Source organism: Acanthopagrus latus, chromosome 16, assembly GCF_904848185.1.
Source record: "Acanthopagrus latus isolate v.2019 chromosome 16, fAcaLat1.1, whole genome shotgun sequence".
Lineage (NCBI taxonomy): Eukaryota > Metazoa > Chordata > Actinopteri > Spariformes > Sparidae > Acanthopagrus > Acanthopagrus latus.
Window position 1 is genome coordinate 10,981,948 of NC_051054.1, and position 23,723 is coordinate 11,005,670.

The following is a 23,723-nucleotide window of genomic DNA, read 5'->3' on the forward strand; positions in this document are numbered from 1 at the left end:
GAGCTCACTTGAGCGACTTTCAGACAGCCGAAATTCAGGACCACGGATGGGTTTGGGGCAGTGCATTTCAAATACAGTGTTTTTGGAAATCTGACAGTATAATATGGCACCTTTAAATTTAGTAGCCCACTGAGAAGTTAGACAGAAAGTAGTTTGAAATTAAAATGGCTTGATCAGCAGAAGTTCAGCAGCCAGGGTAACATTAAACAACTCCAAGAATTTTGGATGACATTAATTAAGTGTCAGCTTGTTGCCTCAAATCTGAATAATGTATAAAAACAATACAGAGGCAGGTTAAGGGTTTAAGTTTCTCAAAATAAATAATGTAAAACAACCATTATGTATTTCCCAACACCCATCTTTATTAAGGAAATAAACATACAGCAAAAATATATAACCATGCATCAGACAGACGGACATGTTGACATTTAGACAGCTGGCCTGTTGTTCCTGGAACAGGGCTGGAGGTAGGACAGGACAGAACTGCTTCAGCCTCTTCATTCAGGGTCAAGACATTCAATAAATATAACATCAACTGAAAGTGGATAAAAAATAGTCCTAGTGTAATATCGCGTATGTAGTATCTCATTTTATACATTATGTCCACAGCAAAATACCCTATATCCTCTGTCCCTCTGTACAGTGGTAAAGTTCCAAGCCTTTTAAACCCTTTTGACACTTTTTACCTTTGTTCCAAATGAGAATATGACCGTAGACCTTTTGTGCCTTGTGTGGTCAGCTTTTACCTTCATGAACACAATAAGGTCAAAAAGAAGAGATGCAGTATTGAAATCTTAAAAAAAAAAGAAAAAAGAAAAACAGCCTTAAGCCAGTTCCCAGATCTGCAGGAATGGGAGAGGTGCATGGCCTTCCAGAAAAAAATCTATTCAAGATTAACTTGAGTTCCTTTACAGTATGAAGCTTATCCCTGTCGCCATTCCTGTCAGATCTATAGAGCCACGCAGGCAGGAAGAAATCCTTCAAGTGATATCGTGTCAAAGGGCACCCACATGTTTGAGTAATGTCGTTTTGTCCCAGTCTATACTAGGGATAGTTGCAGATGATTGTGCAGCAGTTCAACTCCAATTTAACATAAGGCAGGGTCTTATTTTAATTTGTTTTATTTGCCAACAGGTCAGCATGCTTTTGCCACTTACTATGTACGTATATACACGCTTTGTCTATTTTCACAGTGTTTTCTCTGAAAAAAAATCCTAATTGAGCATGCTGGTTTAAGAGCAACACACTGACTGTACATTTTTTTTTCTTTAATCAGTCGTTTCCTTCTGCCTTCTCGGTGCACTTTTCCAGTTCATCTCTGCTGAAAACTGAAAAAAACAGCACTGTTTGTTTTGGTATGAGCGAGTAGTGCCAAAAGTGTTTAAAGAGTTTGTGTCGGCGTAGAAATTTTGGCTGTGTGTGCCAGATTTTCAGACAGGGATTAAGCCTCATTGTCTTAAAATAAAACTAATTTCAATGGAAATCTCCAGTGAAAAATAGAGTAAGAACAGACTTAATCCTTTTCCAAGAAACTGGTTGTGTGTGTGCGTATGCAGTGTGCGTGCGTGTGTGTTACTTCTGACAGGAAGAGCGGTAATAGTAGCGTATACGTACAGTAACTATACGGCAGATATACAGTATGTACACAGTTGTTAGTTGCTGTAAAGGAGACCATTTTGTCCTCTGAACAGGATTAAGGCAAGTTCACAAGTGTCCTGGTATGAGAGTAACTTCTGTGCAATATAGCCTCAGATTTAACACCTCATTTTGATACAAAAATAAGAAAACTTCAAGCTGAATAACACTAAAAATCTTGCAGTTCTATCGTAATAGTATGTTAGACTCATATAGAGCTATTATACCAACAAACAAAATCAGGGATTGTGGAATCAAGCATCAGGAAGGAACTTTCAAAATCCAAATTGTTGTGTCTTGGCTATAAATATTACATTTCATTTGAATAAAATACACATCGTCTACCCAATTAATGTTAATAAAACATCCTTTGTAGTAAGTGGTGTTTAGAGATAATGGCCCTATGAGAAACAATTTTGCTGGGAAAGTGTTTTTCCCATCTTATTTATATGCATTATACAGCATGCATTTTGTTTAAAAGAAAATAAAGAATGAATAAATCTTTTTAACAGCTTGCAGTCAGCTGGGTCCACTATACATAATGGATAACTTCCCTCTCCCAAACATGTGTAATTAAGTCACCCCATTTCAGACGCTTTAGTCCATTATCTATACTGTGTATATTGGTGCAGGAATTAATGGTCTTTTGCTGGTTTTACTAACAGTACTTAACACTTAAAAAAAAGAAAAGAAAAAAGAGCACAGTACGGTCGTGTAGTGTGGCTCTAATTATCATCATTACCGCTGAAACACAAAATACTGATTAGCTGGTCTCGGGTAGCTACACCATTGCATGACATACAATAGAAAAAGTGTTGCAGACTGCATGAAACGTGCCTTGGCTAAGAGATACATAAAACAACAACATCTTAATACCTCAAGACACCAAGTATGTGTTTGCTGCAGGGAACTGTTGAGACATACAGTACAGTAAGTTAGGAATCATCATCATCATCATCATGCATAAAATAAAAAGCTCTCTTCCAGCTGCTCAGTTCAGCAGTGTACCGTAAAGCTGTGCCTTGGTCAAACTGTCCTTCCTTGTCAGTCCCGTGCTGCCAAATTTTTGGTATCTTGGAGAGGTCTTCTTTGGGAGTGCGGGGCCGACACTGAGAGCGGAGCTGGAGCTCGGGCGAGGCCGGATGCTCGGCCTTGGGCTGGGGTAGTGTTGAAGACTTGAGGCTTCGAGGGAGCTTTGGTGTAAGGACTCGGCCGAGCTGTCTGCACTCAGATTTATGTAGTCCTTCTTGGCACTGCTTGCCGCCATCGCTCCCCCACCACTCTCCTTCTCCTTAGAGCTCCCTGAGAGGAACAGACTGCACTCGGAGTCCTGACTGTCATCCTTGGCTCTATACAGCACAGAAGTTTTCTCCTGCTTACGATGCTCCATCGGCTTCAGACTGCGGCTGGGTGAAGGGGAAACAGCAAAGCACTGGTCCAGCACATGGCTGTGGAAGACGTCGTCTCCTTCTTGGAAGCTGCTGTAGAGAGAACCCTTGACCTTACTGGAGGGGCCCATGGCAAAGTGGTGCTCGGAGAAGCTGTATGGAGAGACTCGCCCAGCGATGTCACGGTAGGAAGACGAGAACGTGTTGATGTCTTCCACGCTGAGCTGTCTCCAGCGGCTGCTGAGGTCATCCTCAGGGACGCGGATGTCACCTCGGCTGTCACGAGCCGCCCCATGAGCCAGGCCCAGTCCAGTTGTGGACCCCATGCTCTGAGAGGAGGCCAGGCGAGGGGTGCTGGAATGGTATGGTTCACTGAAGCATGAAGCCGTCCTTGTGTACCCGGGTGAGGTGCCCTTCTGCGGGCTCCTGGGAGTCACCATGTGCTGGATGCTGAGAGACTTGGGGAAGCTTGGGCTGTCTTTGTCATAAGACGACATGCCTTTGCGCCCGTAGTCCGCACTGCCACCATCTCGCCATTCCATGTAGAGACCCTGGTGGGAAGAGGATAAGGTGCTGCTGGCAGTATGTCCACAACCACCACTCACACCTCCCTTCTCATCCGATGCGAGGCTGAAGCTAGAGTAGGAACTGGAGGCGGGGAGGCTACCAGTGCCGAACTCATCGTGGTGATGGAAGGACGGTGGGGGCTCATGGTGGGAGAAACTCCCAGAATGGTAGGCCTCTTCTTCTGGATTGCTGTTGGTGGAGTTCTGGGCGTGAAGCTGGAGCAGACTTGTGCCGTGAAGGTCGACGCTCTGCCTGCGCTCTGTATCCTGCCATCGTTCGGGGCAATAGAGGGCGGTATCACTGCAGTACAGGTCAGAGGACTTGTATGCAATGCGGCGATTCAGGTGGTCAGTGCTTCCTGTTCCTGTAAGAAAGTCTGATTCCTGTGGCTGCGGGCTGGGTGAGCGTGTTACAGGACAACTGCTTCCTGGTTCTGGCTTTTCCAGGACCTTGGCAATTATAGATGTGGGCACAGCGTCAGAGTAATTGGAGTGGCACATTGCCATGGTGGCTCCGCTTCCCCGATTATGTTTCTCCATGTGGGAACTGATGCGTTCCTGGAAATCCAGTGGCAACTGAGACGGGACAGATGTGGAAAGAGACAAAAGAAGTTTCATGAAGATGGGAATTAAAAACAAAAACCATACAATTGTGACAGCTGCTGAGCCTGTCTTCACATTTGCTAGAAGGATCTCTAAAAAATTAATTCCTCAACAGCCAACCTTTTCTGACAATCAACTTGAGTCTCTTTCTCAAACATATTTTATGCTCTCTGTATTTGCACAGAAGATATGTTTAGAGCCAGTCCTCAAGGATTTTAATCTATTGTTCTGGTTTAGAAAGTAATTCATTCTCGCACTTGCTCAAACAGTCCAGAGCAGTTCATGTATCTCAGGGGAAATGCACTACTTGGCCCCTCTAATGAACTTGTCAGAAAATTGCTGAACACAAGCTCTGTTTATTTATTTATTTACTTTGTTCCCTACACAACCCTGTTTGTCCTTTTTCTACACGTTTCATTTCTACAAATGTTTACTTATCTCAACTTTTTAATTCCAGAAAAAATAATTAACAGGTAAAGTCTTTTGTACATTATTAATTTTCTCTCTCTCCATCCCTCTTTCTCCTATTTGTTTGCCAGTCTCTCTCGACTTCACTCTCACAAACACACACAGACAAATAATCTGTTTGATTGGCTCCTGTTTGAGAAAACTATTCCCGTCAATTACCAACTGTGTCTTTGTGCCTATTAAAGCTCGTCAAGGTCAGTAGAAACTGTTCGTGCCACACTGAGTTCTCTCCTTTTTCCTCCCTTTTCTTTATCCTTTCATCTTTCTCCTCTTGCTCCACTGCCTTCTCAAAAAGCCCTCGTTCCCCCTCTCTCTGTCTTTTTTACTCTGTCTCTTTATTCTGTCTACCATCAAACACATATCAGTTCCACAGGGAGCGGCTTAGATTCAAATTAAACCAGTGCTCCGGGTCTCCAGCTGGGAATATAAAAAAAAAGAAAAAAAAAAGATAAAATACTGACTTGGCTTTGTTAAGAAATAGAAGCTCGCCGTGGCATAAAATAACCTGCATCTTTTAAGTCAGGCTATTTTTAGCTGCTGCCTCTCCCACAGGGAATAGAGATGGAAAGTAGGTGAGGCTGCTGGGGGGGAGCACAAGATGATATACAGTGTGCTCAAAGTAAGCCAGCTCAGCATTAGCTGCTATCTGAGGCAAATCTTAATTAACAGTCACACAGTTTGGCAGTTTTAATCCACGTGACAGCGTACACGTCTACAGGTCTTGCTCCATTTGTTGAGATAAGTGGTTTAATGTAGTATGATGGAACTGGCACTCAGAGCAATTCACTGAAAGCTTTTTCCTCAAAATGCTCCACATTTAGATGAGATTTAGCATTTTCATGTTTAATAACCTTTTTTTATTATTATTTAAAGTAAGACTATGTAACTAAACACATTCTACCTCTTACAAATAAAAAGTTCATTAACACTAATGCACACCACTTCTCAAATGACCATTCGCAGAGCCTTTTCACCACAGGTCACTGTTCCTATTGCCTGTGAAGAATTCTGAGTTTGAATTTCTTCTCCAGACCTCCACAGCACCCCTTAAAGACAGATATTCATGCGTAACAGACATCACCGCTGAGTCAGACTGCAGACCTGACGACGATTCTCTTCTGTTTTTTCTAATATTTACTGTTGTTCAATAATTGTTAAATGGGAATTCAATTCATTATCACATTTAATGCATATTATCAAATAACTAATGACTCATATATATGAATTAGACATATGTGTATGTATACAGGCCCTGTTGAATAGTAAAACTTTTATTCTATGGTGCATCAGGTGTCATCTCAGGCCAGGATTTCATTTATTCAGTCATTCATTATGCAGAGCCGGGATGCAGACAGATGGCACTTCAGACAGCAGACCTTCATCGGTCTGACTGAAGAGGCCATGAGAACTGTGAATCCGTGTTGTTGTGAAAAACCATTCACCAAGGCTTTTAGTGGTGCTCGGTCGCAACATATCGAACCTTTCTCCTTTACAGAAATAATGCATCAAGACTTGTTCATGAGTAATTATTTACAGCGTATGTTCGGTGATGGGTGATGTAGTTTTATCCATTAAGCTCAGGCCAGAACTTACTGAGGACCATCAGAACCAGTTACACCTAATGCACCACTCTCCACTAAGATTAGTATTGCTGGATGCTTTATGTATGTAAATACATTGTTGTATTTTTTTGTCAGCTACCAAATATATCCCCAGCATGAGGGTCTAAATGTTGTTTAAAAGTTTTCTCCAAACAGCCAGGAATTAAATTCTGTCTCAGAAATACTGATCCATTCGTGGGTTGGATATCAAACCTTTGCTGAATGCCAAATTAAATGCATGCATATTAGGTTAGTACTGAAAATGTCAGTGTTGAAATTGGGTTTTGAATGCTTGGTCAGTTTCTTTGCCTATTTACATATACTTTGGTCGTTTATCTCTTCAATTGAACAGGGCAAACTTACTAATTCAGGTATAATTTGCATAGTAAACTGGGCCTAACATAACATGTAGGGCAGCTTATGTGGCTTATTATGGCTGTTGTAAGTTGGCAGCATTGTGCAGCAAATGTTCATCAGCCTCTGACATACAGAGTCTCTTGCTCCATAAGTTAAAGCAATCCATTCAGTCGGACAGCAGCAGCATTGTTGGAAAAGCTCACCTCAGACATCTTGTGTGCTCGGTAGTGAGACTTGGAGCACTGCAGCAGCTGGGCTGCCAGGTTGCAGTCTTTCCTGTACAGGTCCTGTAAGAGGCAGAAAGATTCCACTCGATCACTAAATCCATCATTTTCAAATCTTGTGCATTTTGGCATCCTGATGGTTCAAGTGAAGCCTTTTCACCGAGGGGGGGGGTTTGTTCGAACACTCTGGGAAAAAGTCTGTAACGCTTTAGATTACAGCGTTATAATTGTGGTTGAATTATTTTCGTAATTACGGGGGACGTCAGGAAGACATAATTGTACAGTCATGTAATGTCAGCACCGCGCGATAGGAACAACGAAACCTAGCATTAAATAATGTTTTAGTGTACTATTTATGAGGTATTTCTGAGGTAACTGGTGAAACAGAACGAGAATGACTGAAGTAACAAGTATTGAATAATGAGAATTGTCTAGTACTGCATAGAATATGCATTGGCACACACATAATGGGCCATATTCAGACAGAAAATTGAGAGAAGTAACCCGCCGGATTAGGCGACTCATTGATTAAGTGACCCGTCAAATTAAAGGAATGAAGTCCTCCGTTGAAACTGTTAGGAGTTTAATTAGTTTTCACGTATTTTTCTCCGTGGCTGCATTGTAACACTATGCTGACATCCATTTTTCACTTGTAATGTATATTGTATCTGTCCGCTACAGTCTGTGCTAATTTTATGAAGTCGTCTAAAATGGTGCGTTCACTTATCCGCGCCTCCCAGCCTCAGGAAAGCCAGTTCAGCCTTATTTATCACTTTCTCTTTGTTTTCTTTCTGTAATGGATGTTTTTTTTCAGATTTGTACTTAAATTCCGGGGGAGGGTGAGGGTGGTCCACTGGCACAGCAGATGCTCGCTTTGATTGTTTGCAGTGTTTCTGAATGCACGAGTTTTATGTGGGTGGTTAGCCGGTTTATCTCACTTTCTTTTTCCTCTCCCTCCTCCTCTGTGAAATCCCTCCGCTCATGAAAGGTCATTTCTGGCTGCACTGTAGCCTCCATCACGCCACAGCCCTGACAATACATCCCATAACATCAAACCCTCGTCTTTGACAGTTTTCCCCCCGCCAGTTAACAGTGACTGCTTTTTAAAACCACTGTATTTCTTTTCTGTCTGTTGCCGGGGGGACATCTGGGCTCCCTGTAGTTTTTTTGTGGACGGTTCAAATAGACCTTTGAGACCTCGGTGACGTCTTAGTTAACATGAGTTGTGTAGTGTGTTTCTCCAGGGTAAGCAAAGCACTGCAGCTGACGTGTCAAAGGTCTTGGGGCTAAAAAGAAGGGTTTTCTGCCGCACCTTTCTGTCAAGTAAATAGAGGAATGACCATTTCTTGTGACTTTTCTGTTAACCTTGTATTCATACTAGAAATAAACATGGATGGATTATGAGACCCAGACTAAAAGACACATAAAACTACTGCAAATGACAATATTAAAGCTATTTTGTGTCTCTTTGTGGTTGTTTTGCCTACTCTACAGGGAACTTTGTTTCATCATGTGGTTGTTGTGGTTGTTTTCTTTTTTTTGTTTGTCTCTGTGGTCGTTTTGCTCCTACTTGTGGTTGATTTTGTTCCTTTTGGGGTTTTTTTCAGTTTTTGTTCATTTTGCACCTCTTTAAGGCTTTTTATGATGAAATCATTTGGTGTCTGCATTTTTTTTTTTGTCGTCTTTGTGATCATTTTGCATCAGTTTGTAGTTTCTTGTCTTTCTTTGAGGGTGTTCTTTGCATCCCATTCAAGTTGTATTTCATGTTTTTTCCTTTTACTTCAGTTTTTAGTAGTAGTTTGTGTCTCTTTGCATTCATTTTGCCTCTCTTTTTGCCTTTTCTAAGTCAATTTTGTGTTTGTAATCTTTCTTTTTGATTGTTTTTCTTGTCTTCATAGTTGTTTTCCTTCTGATTGTTTAGTTTCTTTGAGGGTGTTTTTCCCTTTGGTTAATATTCAATACCATGTTAGATACAATGGGGAAAAACTGACACAACATGGAGGGCAGCATCTTTTGACATTTTAACAAAAGAAAAGTATAATCACGCTTGTGTTTTGCATCTTAAGCACGGCACATTTAAGATAAATTATTTGACCGCAGAGGAGTCGGAGGAGGCGGGCCTATGTGGACACTGCAGCAGTGTGTGTTTGTCTAGTCGCTGTCGGGGAACAAGAGAGTGAGAAAGCACAGCTGCTATTTATGTGGATAACGTGGAAGTTCGTTTTGAGACCGTTTCAAATACTCATCAATATGTATCAATATTTAGATATTTAGTTTTTTTTTGCATCTCACTGCAGTTGTTCTGCGTTTCTCTCTGGTCATTTTGTGTCTTTGTCATTTTGCGTTCGTCTCTGGTCGTTTATTTGCATGTTTGGAGTCTCCTTTTGAGGCCCTTTTTTGGCTGTTTTGCATTTCTTTGTAGTCTTTTTTTGGCTTTTTGCGCCCATTTTGCATCTCTTTGTAGTCATTTGATTGACTTTCAAACAAAAAAAAATGTTAGCAGCCACTTCAAACAGTTGCTCTGGCCCCTGGGCCCCTGCGTCTGTGCCTTGTTAGGCCTGTTCAGTAATCCGTCCATGGTAATAACCCATTGTAGATCGAATTGTTTCATCACTCAAGAGTAATAGAAATGGAATAGATTTTACTCAACAAGATGCAATTGTTGTTTTTTTTCCCATCAGGTCTCAGGCTTGGCACAAGTTTTTTGTTTTTTATCACTTGATCTCATGTTTTAAGCAGTAAATTTTGAGCTTGCTCTCCGGAGGAAGTCCCTGCCTCGCTGCCGGGTCTGACGGGACAGATTCCTCCACCTTTCCACTTTAAATGAACCTTGACTCCAATCAGCCTGGCCGGATTGGAGGGGATTGTGAAAACACTCTATAGCTCAGAAGTGCTAAAAAGTGACATAGACAGAAAGAGAGAAAATCTAACATAACCTGATGCCCCCGGTAGAAGTACCAGTAAAATCACTTCAAAGAAAGTGAGGCACACGATTGCCACATGCCCTTGAGCTCAGATCCGCACAGCCCCTGCTCCAGATTCTGGCTGCCCTGAGGAATGCCCATTGATTTGAGTATAATCACTATAAAACACCCAGTGGCTTAGAGTTAACTCCTCTATCTGCTGTGGCCCCTTGAAGCAAAAATATCCAGGATGTTGCAGGAATACAGAGGATGTGAGACTTTTAGCAATCGTGTTCGCGGAGTTTGACGGGAGAAAGTCCTTCCATTTGGAAAAATACTGCTTTTTGAAGAGCCGTCATCTCAGCCTCTCAAGCCAAATGTTGTTTTGGCGCTAACAAGGCGAGGAGAGCAACCACCCCAGGCTGGGCACTGGACCTTTGTGGCCCTGAATGCCCCGGGCTTCTCCTTCATTTGTGTGCCTGCAGGCAAAACATAATTCGGGCACGTCCTCAACTGGAGTGTTAGCTCACAACAAAGTTCACATATTGTTGAACCCCATACGACACGATGCTTCCCTGAGTACTCACGTTGTCCTCTCTGAGTTTATTGATGGTGATCTTTGCCTCCATGAGGTGGTTGTTGAGGACGATTATTTCCCGGCTGAGGGCTCTCTTTTCCTCCTCATGGTGGTGGGACTGCGGCATGAGAGAAAATATCGACAGGGGACAATGGAAGAAGAAGAAAAAAAAAAGCTTGTCAGAGGTTGACCGAGTAGATGATAAGAGGGGAGGGGCAGGAAGTAAAGGGTTAAAGGGGAGAGTTGAGTGTTGAGATAATAAGAGAAAGATGAGGGAGCCAAAGTTGGAGGGAGGAAACTAAGATGATAGAAAGTGGGGGAGAAAAATGAGAGGAAGAGAGCCTGATGTCACTATCAGTCTGAAGCCAGTGCCAGCAGCAGGTCTTAATTAAAAGAAGATTACACTTGCCAGCGCTCATATCATATCAATTACTCTGGGAGTAAGAAGAAGAGAAATAGAGGGGGAGAGAGGGGACAACTGAAGAGGAGAGGGAGAAAGACAAATGAAACACGCGTTCTATTTTCAGTGATTACTGTCAAAGAAATGCAAAATGACTGCTGCTGTGACATTTTAGCCCCACTAACAGCGGCGCCTAATGATGCTGATGTCTGCTGGTTAGCCGGTCCGTCTTTCTGTCTGTCAGCCCCGCTTATATCTCCACCACAACTGGCCTCATTGTCCCGCAATTTGTTGCAGGCATTCACGGTGCACCCAGGAATATTCGTAATGAAAGTCCAAAAGTCAGCTATAAATCAGCAATAAGTCTTCTAACCTAATAAAGAGACAGTCATAGCATTAGCTGAACACAAAGCATTTAGCGCTACCCTCTGGGTAAACTTGGCTTTTTTGCAATAAATTAAACTAAGTGGCATTTTTTGTTAGCATGTGAGTTTTTTTTTATAATATTTTTTTGTAATTTTCACATTTACATCATCACATGTAAAGTATACATTTGACCACTTCTTACGGACGAGTTTGAACTACTTTTTCCAAAACCAGGTAGCTTCAGTAAGCCCAGATTTCTCCCCAGGGTAGCTTTGCTATGTTGGCTTCTTCTAGTCCAACCAAAGTCCAAAATCCAAAGGCTCCCCATTTATTGTCATCATTGACAACGAAAAGCTGAAACCAGTTAATACTTATTTGACAACAATTTATTGTTTATCCAAATAGTTGCCAGTTCATGTAATTTCGACTGACTTATCAATTAATCAACTAATTGTCATAGCTCAATAGGCGGTGGCTGGTTAAGAGTTAGTCATAAGACAAAAAAAAAACAAAACATGGCATGCATAATCTCAACATATTATTAGAACAAACCCTGTGAAATGTTTTTGTTCTCAAATGTTCAAGCCTTCTGGCTGGCAGAGAACCACAGTGTCTTTATATGACAGTTTGTAGACAGATAACAGTCCTACAGGTGCTCAGACTCATCGGCGCTCCAGACATAAAGTTCACAGCAGTTGAGCAAACTCAATCTGCTTATGAAGATCGTGTGGTACTGGTGAAAGCTACAGAGCAGGTGATTAATTGAACCTAAAATTGAGTTTGTCAGTTGTTTGCTTATTACTGTTCCGTCCAGTGTCTCTGTGTTGTGGGCTGCAGTTAACAATGCAGCCTCTAGGGGCCGGGCGTCTGTTCTGCCCGTTAATAAATTGCATTTTCTTTTTCCCTGTCTCTCTGTCTCTCTGTCTCTCTCTCTCGCTCTCTCTCACACACACCACACACGCACACATGCACACACACACACATGATCACACGATCACAAAGCAAGCAAACAAACACACGGACACACAAATGTGAAACCTGCCACACAGCACCAGCTGACAAATGATACGTCTCTGAGCGCTCACTTGGCCTCCCACCCTCCTCTCTTCCAATCTCTTAGTGGCGGTGATTGTTTTGAAATACAGGGGTGCACAGCCAATCTAATAGGTAGCAATTAATGTCAGTTTAAGCAATAGGCCAGCATTGATATTCAAATCCAATTCTGTTAGGGTCTCATTAATCTGCTGTCGAGACATGCAGCTCACTGACTCTCTCTCTTTGTCATTACTCTGGGTTGTATTTTGTGATGCCAACTTTGTGGGCGAACACATTAAAGCATTTTTAACCTCTGATATGTGACTGCACCCTGGTCTGTCTTTGGTCAAATTATGTTTTAGTGGATCAAAGATAATGTCTGACTGAGATGTTAATATATGTAACTTTGACATTGCTGCTTTTGGTCCCATACCTTCTACAAACATAGTAACATTAATCCTTTAAAAATCGTTAACCACTTTTGTTCTCTAACCTTGTATAGCTGATGGAAAAGAAAGCTACTTATATTAACACATTGTATGTATATCACTAGCATGAAGATACGTTGATCAGAAACCCACAGAAGATTAGTTGATCAGTGTGGATCAAATGTAGGGATACATACGCTGTCTTTGGTGTTCAGCCACTTAATTTCTAGAACGTGTTTTCAACATTTGTAAGTGGATATTTTTAAGGATTCCTTGGGACAGTTTCCGGCCGTGTTTGTAGCTACCAAAAGAAACAAAGAAGAATTTTAAGCATGATCTGTTCCCAACCGTAACCAAGGGGTTTTTGTGCCTAAACCTAACCAGATAATTAGCACAGCACAGGTCTGTACGATTTTAAGCTGAAGGTATTTTCTCCACAGAGTAGCAGAGTTACAGCACAGATTAGCCACATTTTCAAAATGACCGTTGCTTTGCACTGTAGATGCATTTTTGATGAGATGGCAGAGCTAAACTCACTTAACACAGAGTATTTCCTGTGACTAGCCTACTTGAAAGTAAGAGTCAGCTGGTATCTTGACAGTGAAATGCTTTCAATGTGAAGCTGCAGAACTAAGAAATGTTTGATATGCATTGGCAGTAAATTAATACAACACTGTAACAGTGGTGTCACAAACATATTAGTTTTAACCTTCATTTGGAGTCCATCTAGAGAATGTAAATACTATATTGACTCTCTTTTAGCTCTATTTTTGGTCACCACCTCCTGAGACAAATACATTTTATGTCTCTTAAGCTGCTAAATACTCCATTAAATGTTCTTCACCTAGTTGTTAACTTTTTTTGTTGAGCAGATAGTGTTCATTGGGTTTGTCAAAATCTGGATTATGTCCAGAGTTTTGTTGAAAACAGCTTCCTGCTGCATCTGGAAACAAAGTCTATACGTCAATTGTATCAACACAGTAAAGTTTTGGACCAGAAAACCAAAACAACAAGCTAAAAGACACTAAATTGCTCCGTATAGATGAGGGATGGAGCAAAGTTGTGTTATCATTTTCTGTTGCAAGCAACCTTTTTCATATTACACATAGTGATTGGATCCATTGTAAATATGAATATATGTATTGGTGCTGCTTTAAAAGAAAATGAGAGTGTCCTGGCCTTCCTATAGCAACTAACGTTGACTACAATGTTATTACCAGTGAGAGGAATCATTAGCAAACTTCAATAATTAACATCCAATTTTAATAAAATTATTACAGCAGCTTTAATATTAGTAAAGCTGTCTCTTTCTGTTTGTCACTTTATTCCAAAAGTTCAGCACGCAGATGCTGCTCTACTATCTGATTCCTCTGAAATCTCACCCATTTAAAAATGTATTTTAAAAACTCGGAGTGATGCACGTTGTGCTGCCAGCTCGAGTGACCTTGAGTGCGACAAAAAAAAGTGTGAAAGCAGTGTAGACATGTTCAAAAAATAATGTGCCACTTTGAAGCCAGAAGTAATCTTGTTCCCTGTTTTTGATAGCTTTCATATACCCGGTAATCTCTTGGATCTCCTAGCATACTGATGCTCCACTTGCACATGATTAGAGGCTAAATTGGAAGCAGAGTCTACCTATAGATTTAAAAAAAAGGAACAGAGAGCAATCTTAATAGGCTTGATACGATGAACACGATCTTGCCACTGTACTTTTGGAGAGAGGGAGGAAGTGTAATTTTAATTACAGCGTCAAGGCCAGCGGAGGAATCACAGTTGTGCACACTGACTTCTGCTATCTCCTCCAGTCACACTGTGTTGGATACACAGGCTGTCACCCTGACGCTCTTATCAGTTGGTGCCACACATATAAGAAAAACAGCGTCAAGGAGAATTAATATGCAAATTTTGGCTATCATATCTCGACCCAGTGGATGTTGTTTCTCACCACAAAGCAGCTCAGAGACTCACTGCCTCAGTATTTAATGTATGCGGGTTTCTACTAATTACTCAGCAACAAGATGACCATGACATTTGAGCACACATTGAAACCCTGACTCAGCCAACAAAGGAGCCTCTTCTCTCCTCTGTAATGCAGATTATTATGGACTAAAAAAAAAAATAAACAACAAAACAAATTTTATGGAGCTTGTTTCAATTATTGACCAGGATGATTTTGTGGAATTGAGTACACGGTGGAAAAAAAGTGAAAAAATGTCAGTTTTTTCCGAGACGGCCCCAGTTTGTTTTACGTATTCTGCTGGAGATTCTGCTCCTCACTGGACAACAAATGGAGCCTAAACCCCCATGAGAGGCAATTACTGGAGACTGCGGTTTACGAAAGAGGAGCAGAAAAAACTCCACTCCAGTTAAATACGGTCTTATTTTTGTGGCAAGGGTAAAAAAAAAAAAGAAAAAGCAAAGAAACAAATTAGATTTTCTAACCTCATTAGGGAGGATTTTCAAATGGAGACACTGAGGATAACCACCCCTTCAGAACAAAGCAGATTTTAAATCTTGGGAGTTTTTCAGAAAACTAGTCAAAAGTCGGTCACCTCAGCGGACACAGCGTAGGCGGGAGAACATCTCTGGCAGGCTCAGACTTCATCAACATCCGATGTGAAGCTAACAATATTTGCTGCAAAGACCTCAGTTGGTGCCTGAGAGAGACAACTGAGCTATTAAAGCCAGGACAGGTGTTTTTTATGATTTAAATAAACCTCACATCATTTAATAAAGTATCTTGTTCTTTTATCATTTTACCTTTCAAACACCCGCTAGGTCCAGTTCCTGCAGTACAGTTTGAATATCATATGGACGAGCAAAGACCCATCTGCTCCACTTTTAGTTGTTTACTTTAATAAAATAGTAATAATACAATTAAAAGTTTTACTTTGTGTACATTTTTGATTATTAACAGGATGATGAATGAGGGAATAAAAATGGCCACATCTCTGGTTCTGCTGTATCGATACTGTGCACGTGTTTGTAAATTGTTCCAGACCTGTAGACATACTTTCACGTTTAAAATTGGTGGCATTATCCTTTAATACAGTTGCTGTTTGCTGCCAACAGTTAAAGGATGAGGCTTTTCTTTATTATTCTTTATTTTTCTTCGTCAACAAATCTCATGAAAACGCTCACCAAGTTCACTGTTGGTCTTTCTTTACATCTGATGATGTAAATGTTTAAAAATGGGTCACACATATACACTTTTCATTATTGAAAATTTCCTACAACTGCTGGGCACTTTAGTTTTTAACAAATGTTCCTCAAAAACCTGAGTACGTGGTGCTTTTGTTGGGAACTATTTTAGCCAGGAACTTGGTGTACTAGAGAGTATTAACAGCAGTAGGACAGCAGTGGAGGTGGGATTGACTAGAGTAAATTACAGCGTGCAGGCTTTTGAACAAAAGTAAAGCTCTAAGGCACAATGTATTAATTATATATTGGGTTTTGGACACACACAGAATACTTATTAGTGGATAAACTCATTGGTTTGATCTGCAGCAGCAGCAGCAGCAGCAGCATCAGTCCTACACAGGACGGGTTCAGGCACAGTGTTAAGCCTAGGTCACCTGGCAGTCTGATACACTATTAAACAAAAGATTATAGCTTTGAGCTGCGTTTAAATAGCTTTTAGCATGAGTCAGACTTTGAATTCGTCTCCTCAGTAGTTGTGTTTCCAACAAATTCTCAAGCAAATTTTAAGTGAACTTCACAAAAAAAAGAGCAAAAGCTAGTTATGCATGTTTCCATCAACTGGTTTGGAGCCGATAAATTAAGCTACGAAGATGTCGGTAAATGGCTATGATAAAGAGAACAGAAGAGTTCACAAACGGGGGAAACAAAACCAGCTCCCACTTAACCTCAAAGATAAAAAGAAGTAAAAGGAGTTGCCCTGGGAATCTATAAATTAATCTGGGAATAGGAATCTTATGGGAATATCTGGGAAGACGCTGACAGCAGACACAGCTTCTTCTTTTTCTCTCAGAAACACAGATGAAGAAGGTGTTTCCCCTCTCCAAGTATGTATTAAACTGCCTCAAGCGACTGTAAAAACTCATTTTACACAAATGATGTCGTTTCCATCAACCTTTTCTGATGTGATACTTCAGAACCTGCATAGAGATGGGTCACTGGAAACATGACTTTTACTTCTTACCCAAATTTTGCATTTTAGCCACGTGAACAAAAGGAAACCAGTAACCGACTATAGAATACCAACTACATTATTCAGTAACAAATAATAAAAACAGCTGGGCTTGTTTTTTCTGCTCCACAAAGAATCAGGAGTAAATAATCACATGCTTCACATCTGCTGGGTTTAGCCACGGTGCTTACTCTCCCATGTGTAACTCTCATGTTTCATTGAAGACTTATGATTAATGGCTGTCGTGTTAATGGCTCTAATTAGTGCACCGCAGGCCTCTTTGCTGCTCACTGAAGAGCGCGAAACACAACACACGACGCGAGGGACACACATTCACACACAGACACGACGGGCTTCGTCACACACATGTTGTCCCTGTCTCACACCACCAGGCTGTTGTTTGTCTGACACCATCCACACCGGTAAACACAGATGTAGGAGCCATTATTTGCTGTTCGGTCAGTCTTATGGGCACCCGTGACATCAAAACAACAATAAATTCTTCTTTGCCGCAGGTCTGTTCACTAGCCACAAACATATTTATAACCCAAAACCTCCATTTTCTGTTTCTGCTCTCATGTTTGTCCTCTATTCTATTACATCACACCAGTGCTTCTTAAGCATTTCCCTGGTTCAGACGTCAGCTGCACAAAACAATTACCACTCTGATGTTCCCGTGCATGATAAACTAAGCAGATAAAATGCATTGATCCTGAATCAAATACTATCGATCGTCTTAATGTTTTTTTGTACGGAGGCTTGGCCAAGAAAAGAACCGCTCGGACCCCAGAGATTAGACCGAGCCGCTGCGTTTCATGAATAAACACATAAATAATTCCGATTGGTTATGACAGGCGATAGATTAATCTGGATGGAAAAGTGCTGCGGACCCCGGAGCAAAGGTGAAGCATGCAGCCGAGAAGCTCTGAGGAGGAACCAACAGCCATTTTTCAATATGGATTCTTTGAGTGATTAATCTTTCCGTTGAAATATTATTTATTTAGTCTAATAAATAAAGAACAGAACGGCAAATGACCATCAAAGATTATTGAGCCAACAGTGGCTGTGTTTACATGGAGTCTAATATTTAGCTTATAATTGCTTCAAAAGCCCAGGCAGAATGAAAACGCTCCACATGAACACCTCAGTCAAACCAGATGTAGTTTCAGTTGGTTGCAGGGGGGAGGGTACTTGACACCTTTTCATAAATCGATCCTAATAAAAGCCGTCCCATGTAAATGATATAAACTGTATTATTTTTCCTCTGCATTCTATCTGCATTTGCACTCCAACTCAATGTAAGTGCGTTGTGATATAGGCTTCTCCACTTTGGCTTTCTAAGGTGAGCTGGTCTACTGCAGAGAGTTACAAGTGCAAGTAAAAATGCTGCAATGGAGGAATACCATTTTACTTTTTTTAGCCACTTGGCAGCAGCAGAAAGAAGCTGCCGACACAACATTGATGGCACCATTTAAGTTGATATGGTACAGCTGCCTGTGTAAACATCCAGCAGCTACGGAGCGACATCAGTATTCATTTCAAGTCGCGTTTCCTGGCCTCTTCATAAATGTCTAACCAAATCCAGAGGGAAATATCTGTTTAACCGTTTAGCTGCTAAATTCCCCATCAAGTTCAGCAGCTAGTCGCTAACTGTGTTTGTTCTCCGTTTGGCACTGAGCAGGTCATTTACAAGCCCTGAAATCTCTACTTTACATGCTACACGTGTACTGTAGCTGTCCATGGTCCTGAAATCTGTACTTCAAACTGCCTGTGTGCTATAGCTGTCCATGGTGTGTCTCCCCATCCCCCTCTCCAAGATGAAGAAGTGAGAATAAAAGAGAACAGAACTTTTTTTAAATTATATTAGAAATTTACAGCAAATTTAGAGATTCTTGTTGACACTGAGGTGGCTGAGAATCAAAAATAAATCAAAAATGTTATTTAAGGCGGCAATTTTAGCAACCACGAGGCACAGAAATAATGATAACCTACTGTATGTGTTTGAAGCACATCAATATATGACTTTCACTGCTAAAAATACATTTATATGTAAATGTTGATATTGTAAGCTATTTTATGGAGGTGCCTGTTAGTGAAACGGTCAGATTGAATTTAAGTTCGATCTGATAAGCACTTGCACAATTTATATTATCTAGGGCTTTTATTGTGAAAGGTACAACAAGAGAGAATCTGAGCCTGCTGCAGTTATGAGTGGAAAAAAGGTTTGCCTTCTTCATTCAGACTACAAAGCCTCATTTTATTATTTCATTGACTTCGTAAGTATCCGTGCAACTTATAACCCTGCAGGAACCACATTTGGAAGTTCAACTCCCTTCACATTTATGCTGCGGCTGCAGTTGGGTATACTTGGTGACACTTTCCTGATGACATTGCCTCTGTCAGGGGGGCTAAAGAGTCTATAAATGTAAGGATGAAGAGAAACAATGACTTTCAGCACCACGGACAGCTCCTTTAAACCTGATGCACTACACCTACAGCGTACATTACAGCCAGCAATATTCATAGTATTTGTTTACATTACGAGCTAGTTAATCAAACTTTATAACAGAGCATGTTCAGCCTGACTCTAAAAGTTAACTTAAGTCAATATTAGCAGAGTGTTATAAAAGTTTTGTAATTCATTTGCAATAAAAAAAGAAATGAGAAATAAAAAACATAATAGATATAGGACAGAGTATGGAAGCAATGGCAGTAAGGTGCATACACATTAATTTACTTCATCTATTCTACTGCAGTCTGTATGGTGCCATATATTTTGGGTAGCACAGACTACCTGACTACCAATTATATGCAAATACGTCTTTTCTGCTTGCACCAGCACCGTGCAGAAGAGGCTCCAAGATTAATTTAAACTCTTACCAAACAGTCTCACGGGCACCTAGCTATAACTAGCCCAGCTGACAGTGCTGGAGTTATATTTTACCCAGGTTTTTTCAGATAAAAACGTATTTCTTCATCTGTACAAACGGCTTCGTCTGCAGGACTGTTTATCTGCTGATCGAAAACACTTCCCCTCCAATGTCATCACAATGTGTATCCATCAGTTCCTCCAGGTGTTAATCGCTTTCTTTGGTCTACAGGAAGTAGTTTGATTCTTCGTTGTTTTTCCTCTTGACCTTGTCAGTTCGGGCCTCTCAGAACTTTTAATTATGTGTCTGATTTGATTGGAGCTGCCTTTGTCACCACTTGCCTGCCTGCCTGCCTGCCTGCCTGGACTGTCTTCTACAAAGGAACATTTCTCCCCCTTGAAATGCCATTGCATGACATGACATCAAAAGAAATGGCGATCCCAATGAGGCCTGCCTCTAAAAAAAAAAAAAGAAAAAAAAAAAAGAAAAATCCCCGCACTGTCTTCTGCCATGAAGACTGATTTGCTACACCAAGGCCCTCCGCTAGACACACAATCTCTTTGAAAAGCCAACAGTTTTCAAAATCATTTACACATGACTTGAATACATTGGTGTGTGTGTGTGTGTGTGTGTGTGTGTGTGTGTGTGTGTGTGTGTGCTGTATGCTGTATGAGAGGAATGATCCATGATGCAGACATTTTAGTCCTTCAGTCTGTTCCTGGTATGACAAAGCAAGAAGGATTATATTGAAGCATCACAAATAATAGGCTGCAAATACTGCCAGACAGATGCTGTTGTAACTGGCTGTCTTCTCCACACACACCACTGTACTTCACGTCCCGGGGGGTGATTTATTGCGATTGTCACGCCTCACCGGTCCACCACCATGCATGAGTTCACAGAAAAAATTCACCCGGCAAATCTCCATTATCTACTGCGACTGAAAATATAGCTATTCACAGTCGCTTGTGCTTACTTTAAAGGGTCAGTTCACCCAAATTACAAATTGTTCATCGTAGGGACGGGAATAGGTTAACTGATTACTGATCAGAATCTTGCATGGATCTTTTTTCTTCCTAAATATATATTTCTTTTCTTTTCTGTTTATGGATTGTGAACATGTGTGAACAAATACGAAAGAAACATACACATCCATATGCATTCTATTCATTCTATTTCATTTTTGTTTGAACTTATCCTTTAAATCAATAAATGAACTGATCTATGAAAACAACCATTTGTGATTTTTTTCAAAACAAAATAGTACATTTTGTCATTCCAAAGCTGTTTCCACCTACTTCTGGTCTTCTTGCTAAGCTAAGCTAACTGTCTCCTGGCTCAAGTCTGCACAACGCATACAAATATGTGGGTGAAATCAACCAATCAACCAAAACATTTATCGATAATGTCAAATTACTCTGTTAAGGAGATTACTTTTTTGAAAGAAAATGAGAAGTAGGGAGCACTATGAAAATCAGCTCATTATTTACCCCACCGTGGGTCAAAAATGCCTCTCCTTCCATTAGTGTGTGTGGCTCAGACGGGCCCCATGGATCAAACTTCTGATGAGATTACGATCCACTTTAATCGAGATACTGTAAGTCACAAGGATGGAGCTCGCTGTGGGCTGAGAGGGCTGAGAGATCCCAAAGAGGCTGCGAGGGAGCTAAAAAAATAAATAAATAAAATGCTCAGGGAACCTCTCAGCCTGATGTGATTGGACAGCTGCTGCTGAGGTGACCAGAACAGCAGTTAGCTGTAATAGTTTTCTAACAGGGGTTGCATGGCAGGTAAGACCAATTACTCTGGACATTGATTGCGCTCCCTGTCTTTGATCATGTAATTGCTTTGAGAGAGATGAAAGCGGTTCTGCTGCTAAACAGGTGTGTTCAAATTGATTATAGTAGATTTCTCATTTCTGAGACTGGAGGGAAGGGAGGGAACAAACGTCCTCATCACTCTCACATTATCTGGCCGCATTAGTTTAACATTACGCCGTTTATCATCATCGCCGTATTTGAGGATCTGAAGGTTGTGTATCTGTTTCTGAGTTGTGTTCTTTCTTCCTGCTGCTCGGGTTTTTAAACTCCAGTCTGGCACTTTTCCAGTTAGATTCCCTTTCAAAAGGGGCCAAGGCAGCTCAGCGTGGTTCCAAACACTTGATACACTTATTGATCTGCGTTTGAGTGTGTGGCTGCAGATTACACTCGTTTGGCACATGCTATTGTCCATCTACAGGGTGTCTATGGTGTGTCAAAGAGTTTCTGGGTGTGCAGCAGGAGGAGAAAGTATTTCTTGGGCATAGTCTGTCTTTGGTTAAAATTGATAGGGTTTAATGTAACTTGTATTAGTATAGAGAGCAGAGAAATGTGAAGCATGCCAAAACAGTGGGTAAGAAACGTCATGGAGTGTCCACGCACATGTACTAAAATCTGTATCAGATGTGATGCAGGAAAAGACTGACAGGAAAAGGTCGGTCACCAAAGAACACCCTGCCATGTGACAATGAGCAAGAAATTACAGAACTTCACAGAACAAGGACCGAGACAGCTGCCCAGCGTGGGCCATCAGAACAGTCCAACAGTCTTCAGTGCACAGCAAGAGGATGACTTGATTGGTTACTTGAGTCAGCAGTCTTGCAATTTGGACTCTCTCCACATGAGGTTCCAAGCCTCCGACAGGCAGAGGCAGACCTGCATTTTTTTACCTTTACTCTTTCCTCAGGATTGCAAAAATATTTGTTTTTCCTTTGATAAGAAGTAAAATAAAAGTGCAAACTGTAAAAAAGAAAAGAACAGAACCATGACTTGGGTGGAGAATACCACCATGTTGATCTTTGGCTGAAGCTAAAGACACAGTCATCAGTGTGGATGTGATATTTGTCAGGTTTGGGGTGAAATTTTAATGATTTCAGTCACTATCATGCTGCGTTTTGTTCCCGAATAATGCACTGAAGCTTTCTAAAATTGCTACAGCTCTAATTCACACCTTCTGACCGACTTCCCCTCATTGCAGCTGGGGCGAGACTGGGTTTTGTCGTATTTAGAACCATCGACTAAACTGAAATGGGGAAAAAATGTGATTTCTCAGCAGAACAGATGAAACAAAGAAAAAAACTCACAGACGTTACAAACTTATAGAATCATCAGTCTATCAAGGAAATTCCAGAGAACAGGTTTAGAAGGAAGCATTAAAATGGGTATAAAATACATCAGCAGCTGGCAACTTTACATCAGTAACTCTAAGCCATACATTTTCTTTTTCCAGCTACTTCTCAAATATGACCTACTGTGATTTCCTCATGGATTTAACTAAAAAAGATTATAAATAGTTTGCAGTACAAAGTGCAGAGCTGAGGAAGACAGTCGCTGCCAAGACAACAACATCTACTTGGCTGTCTTGGTTCAACTTTGTCATCTCATCTCATGAAGAGCAAGTAAACTGGTCTCCTAGTAACAACAAGACTCCATGTTCTCGAATAAGTGATTCCAGGTCAGGTTTGGGTCACAAGCTGTAGCCGCTGTGTGTCTGCATACGAGTACGCGGCTGAGTTCACAAATCTCCGTCACCTCCATGCATCTTTTATGAGGGCCTTAGCGAGAAGTCTGCAGACGGCATTAGGATTCTGCACTTCTTGATAATATCAATACAAACAACCCGCAGCGGTCAGGGGGAAATGTGACAGCTCAGAGAACTCAGGCTGAAAACAATTGTAAGTGGTGAGGAAGCCCGCGCAAGTGAGCGTCGGCCTCGGGGGGTTTGGAGAAGCTGGAAGGGTGCCTGTTTAAATCTGCGACCCCCGCTGAGTGCTGGAAGACGAGCTCACATTGTTTGATCAAGTAGAAAAACTCGAAAAAAGAAAAACACACACTGCTTTTGAAATGCTTTGAAATTACATTTGGCTAATGCCTCAATGTGTAAGCAGCATTGTATTCCCTTATTTTACCCACTAAATGTTCTGTTGGATAATTTAACCTAGAAGGATGATATCATTTATGATCTGATCAGATGTTTTAGATTAAAATTTTCCTCTGCAAACTAACTGTAATTGCTAAATAAATCTGACGAAGTAAAAACTACAATACATACAAAAAATTCCACAAACCAGCACAAATGTGTGAGAGGGACAAGCCTTAGACTAAGTCCTCAGGT

General features: G+C 41.0%; 1 protein-coding gene across 1 annotated transcript in view; it reads right to left on the reverse strand.

The window, feature by feature from the left end:
• Positions 1-12: 12 nt before the first annotated feature.
• The window catches only part of LOC119005181 (brain-enriched guanylate kinase-associated protein), a 41,106-nt gene continuing 17,395 nt past the window's right edge, over positions 13-23,723 (reverse strand). Inside the window, exons 6-8 of the mRNA XM_037072738.1 lie at positions 10,333-10,440; positions 6,822-6,905; positions 13-4,165 (exon numbers count right to left, since the gene is read on the reverse strand). Coding sequence (XP_036928633.1) covers positions 2,627-4,165; positions 6,822-6,905; positions 10,333-10,440 — 1,731 coding nt within the window. The 3' untranslated portion in view covers positions 13-2,626. The remainder of the gene's footprint in view (positions 4,166-6,821; positions 6,906-10,332; positions 10,441-23,723) is intronic.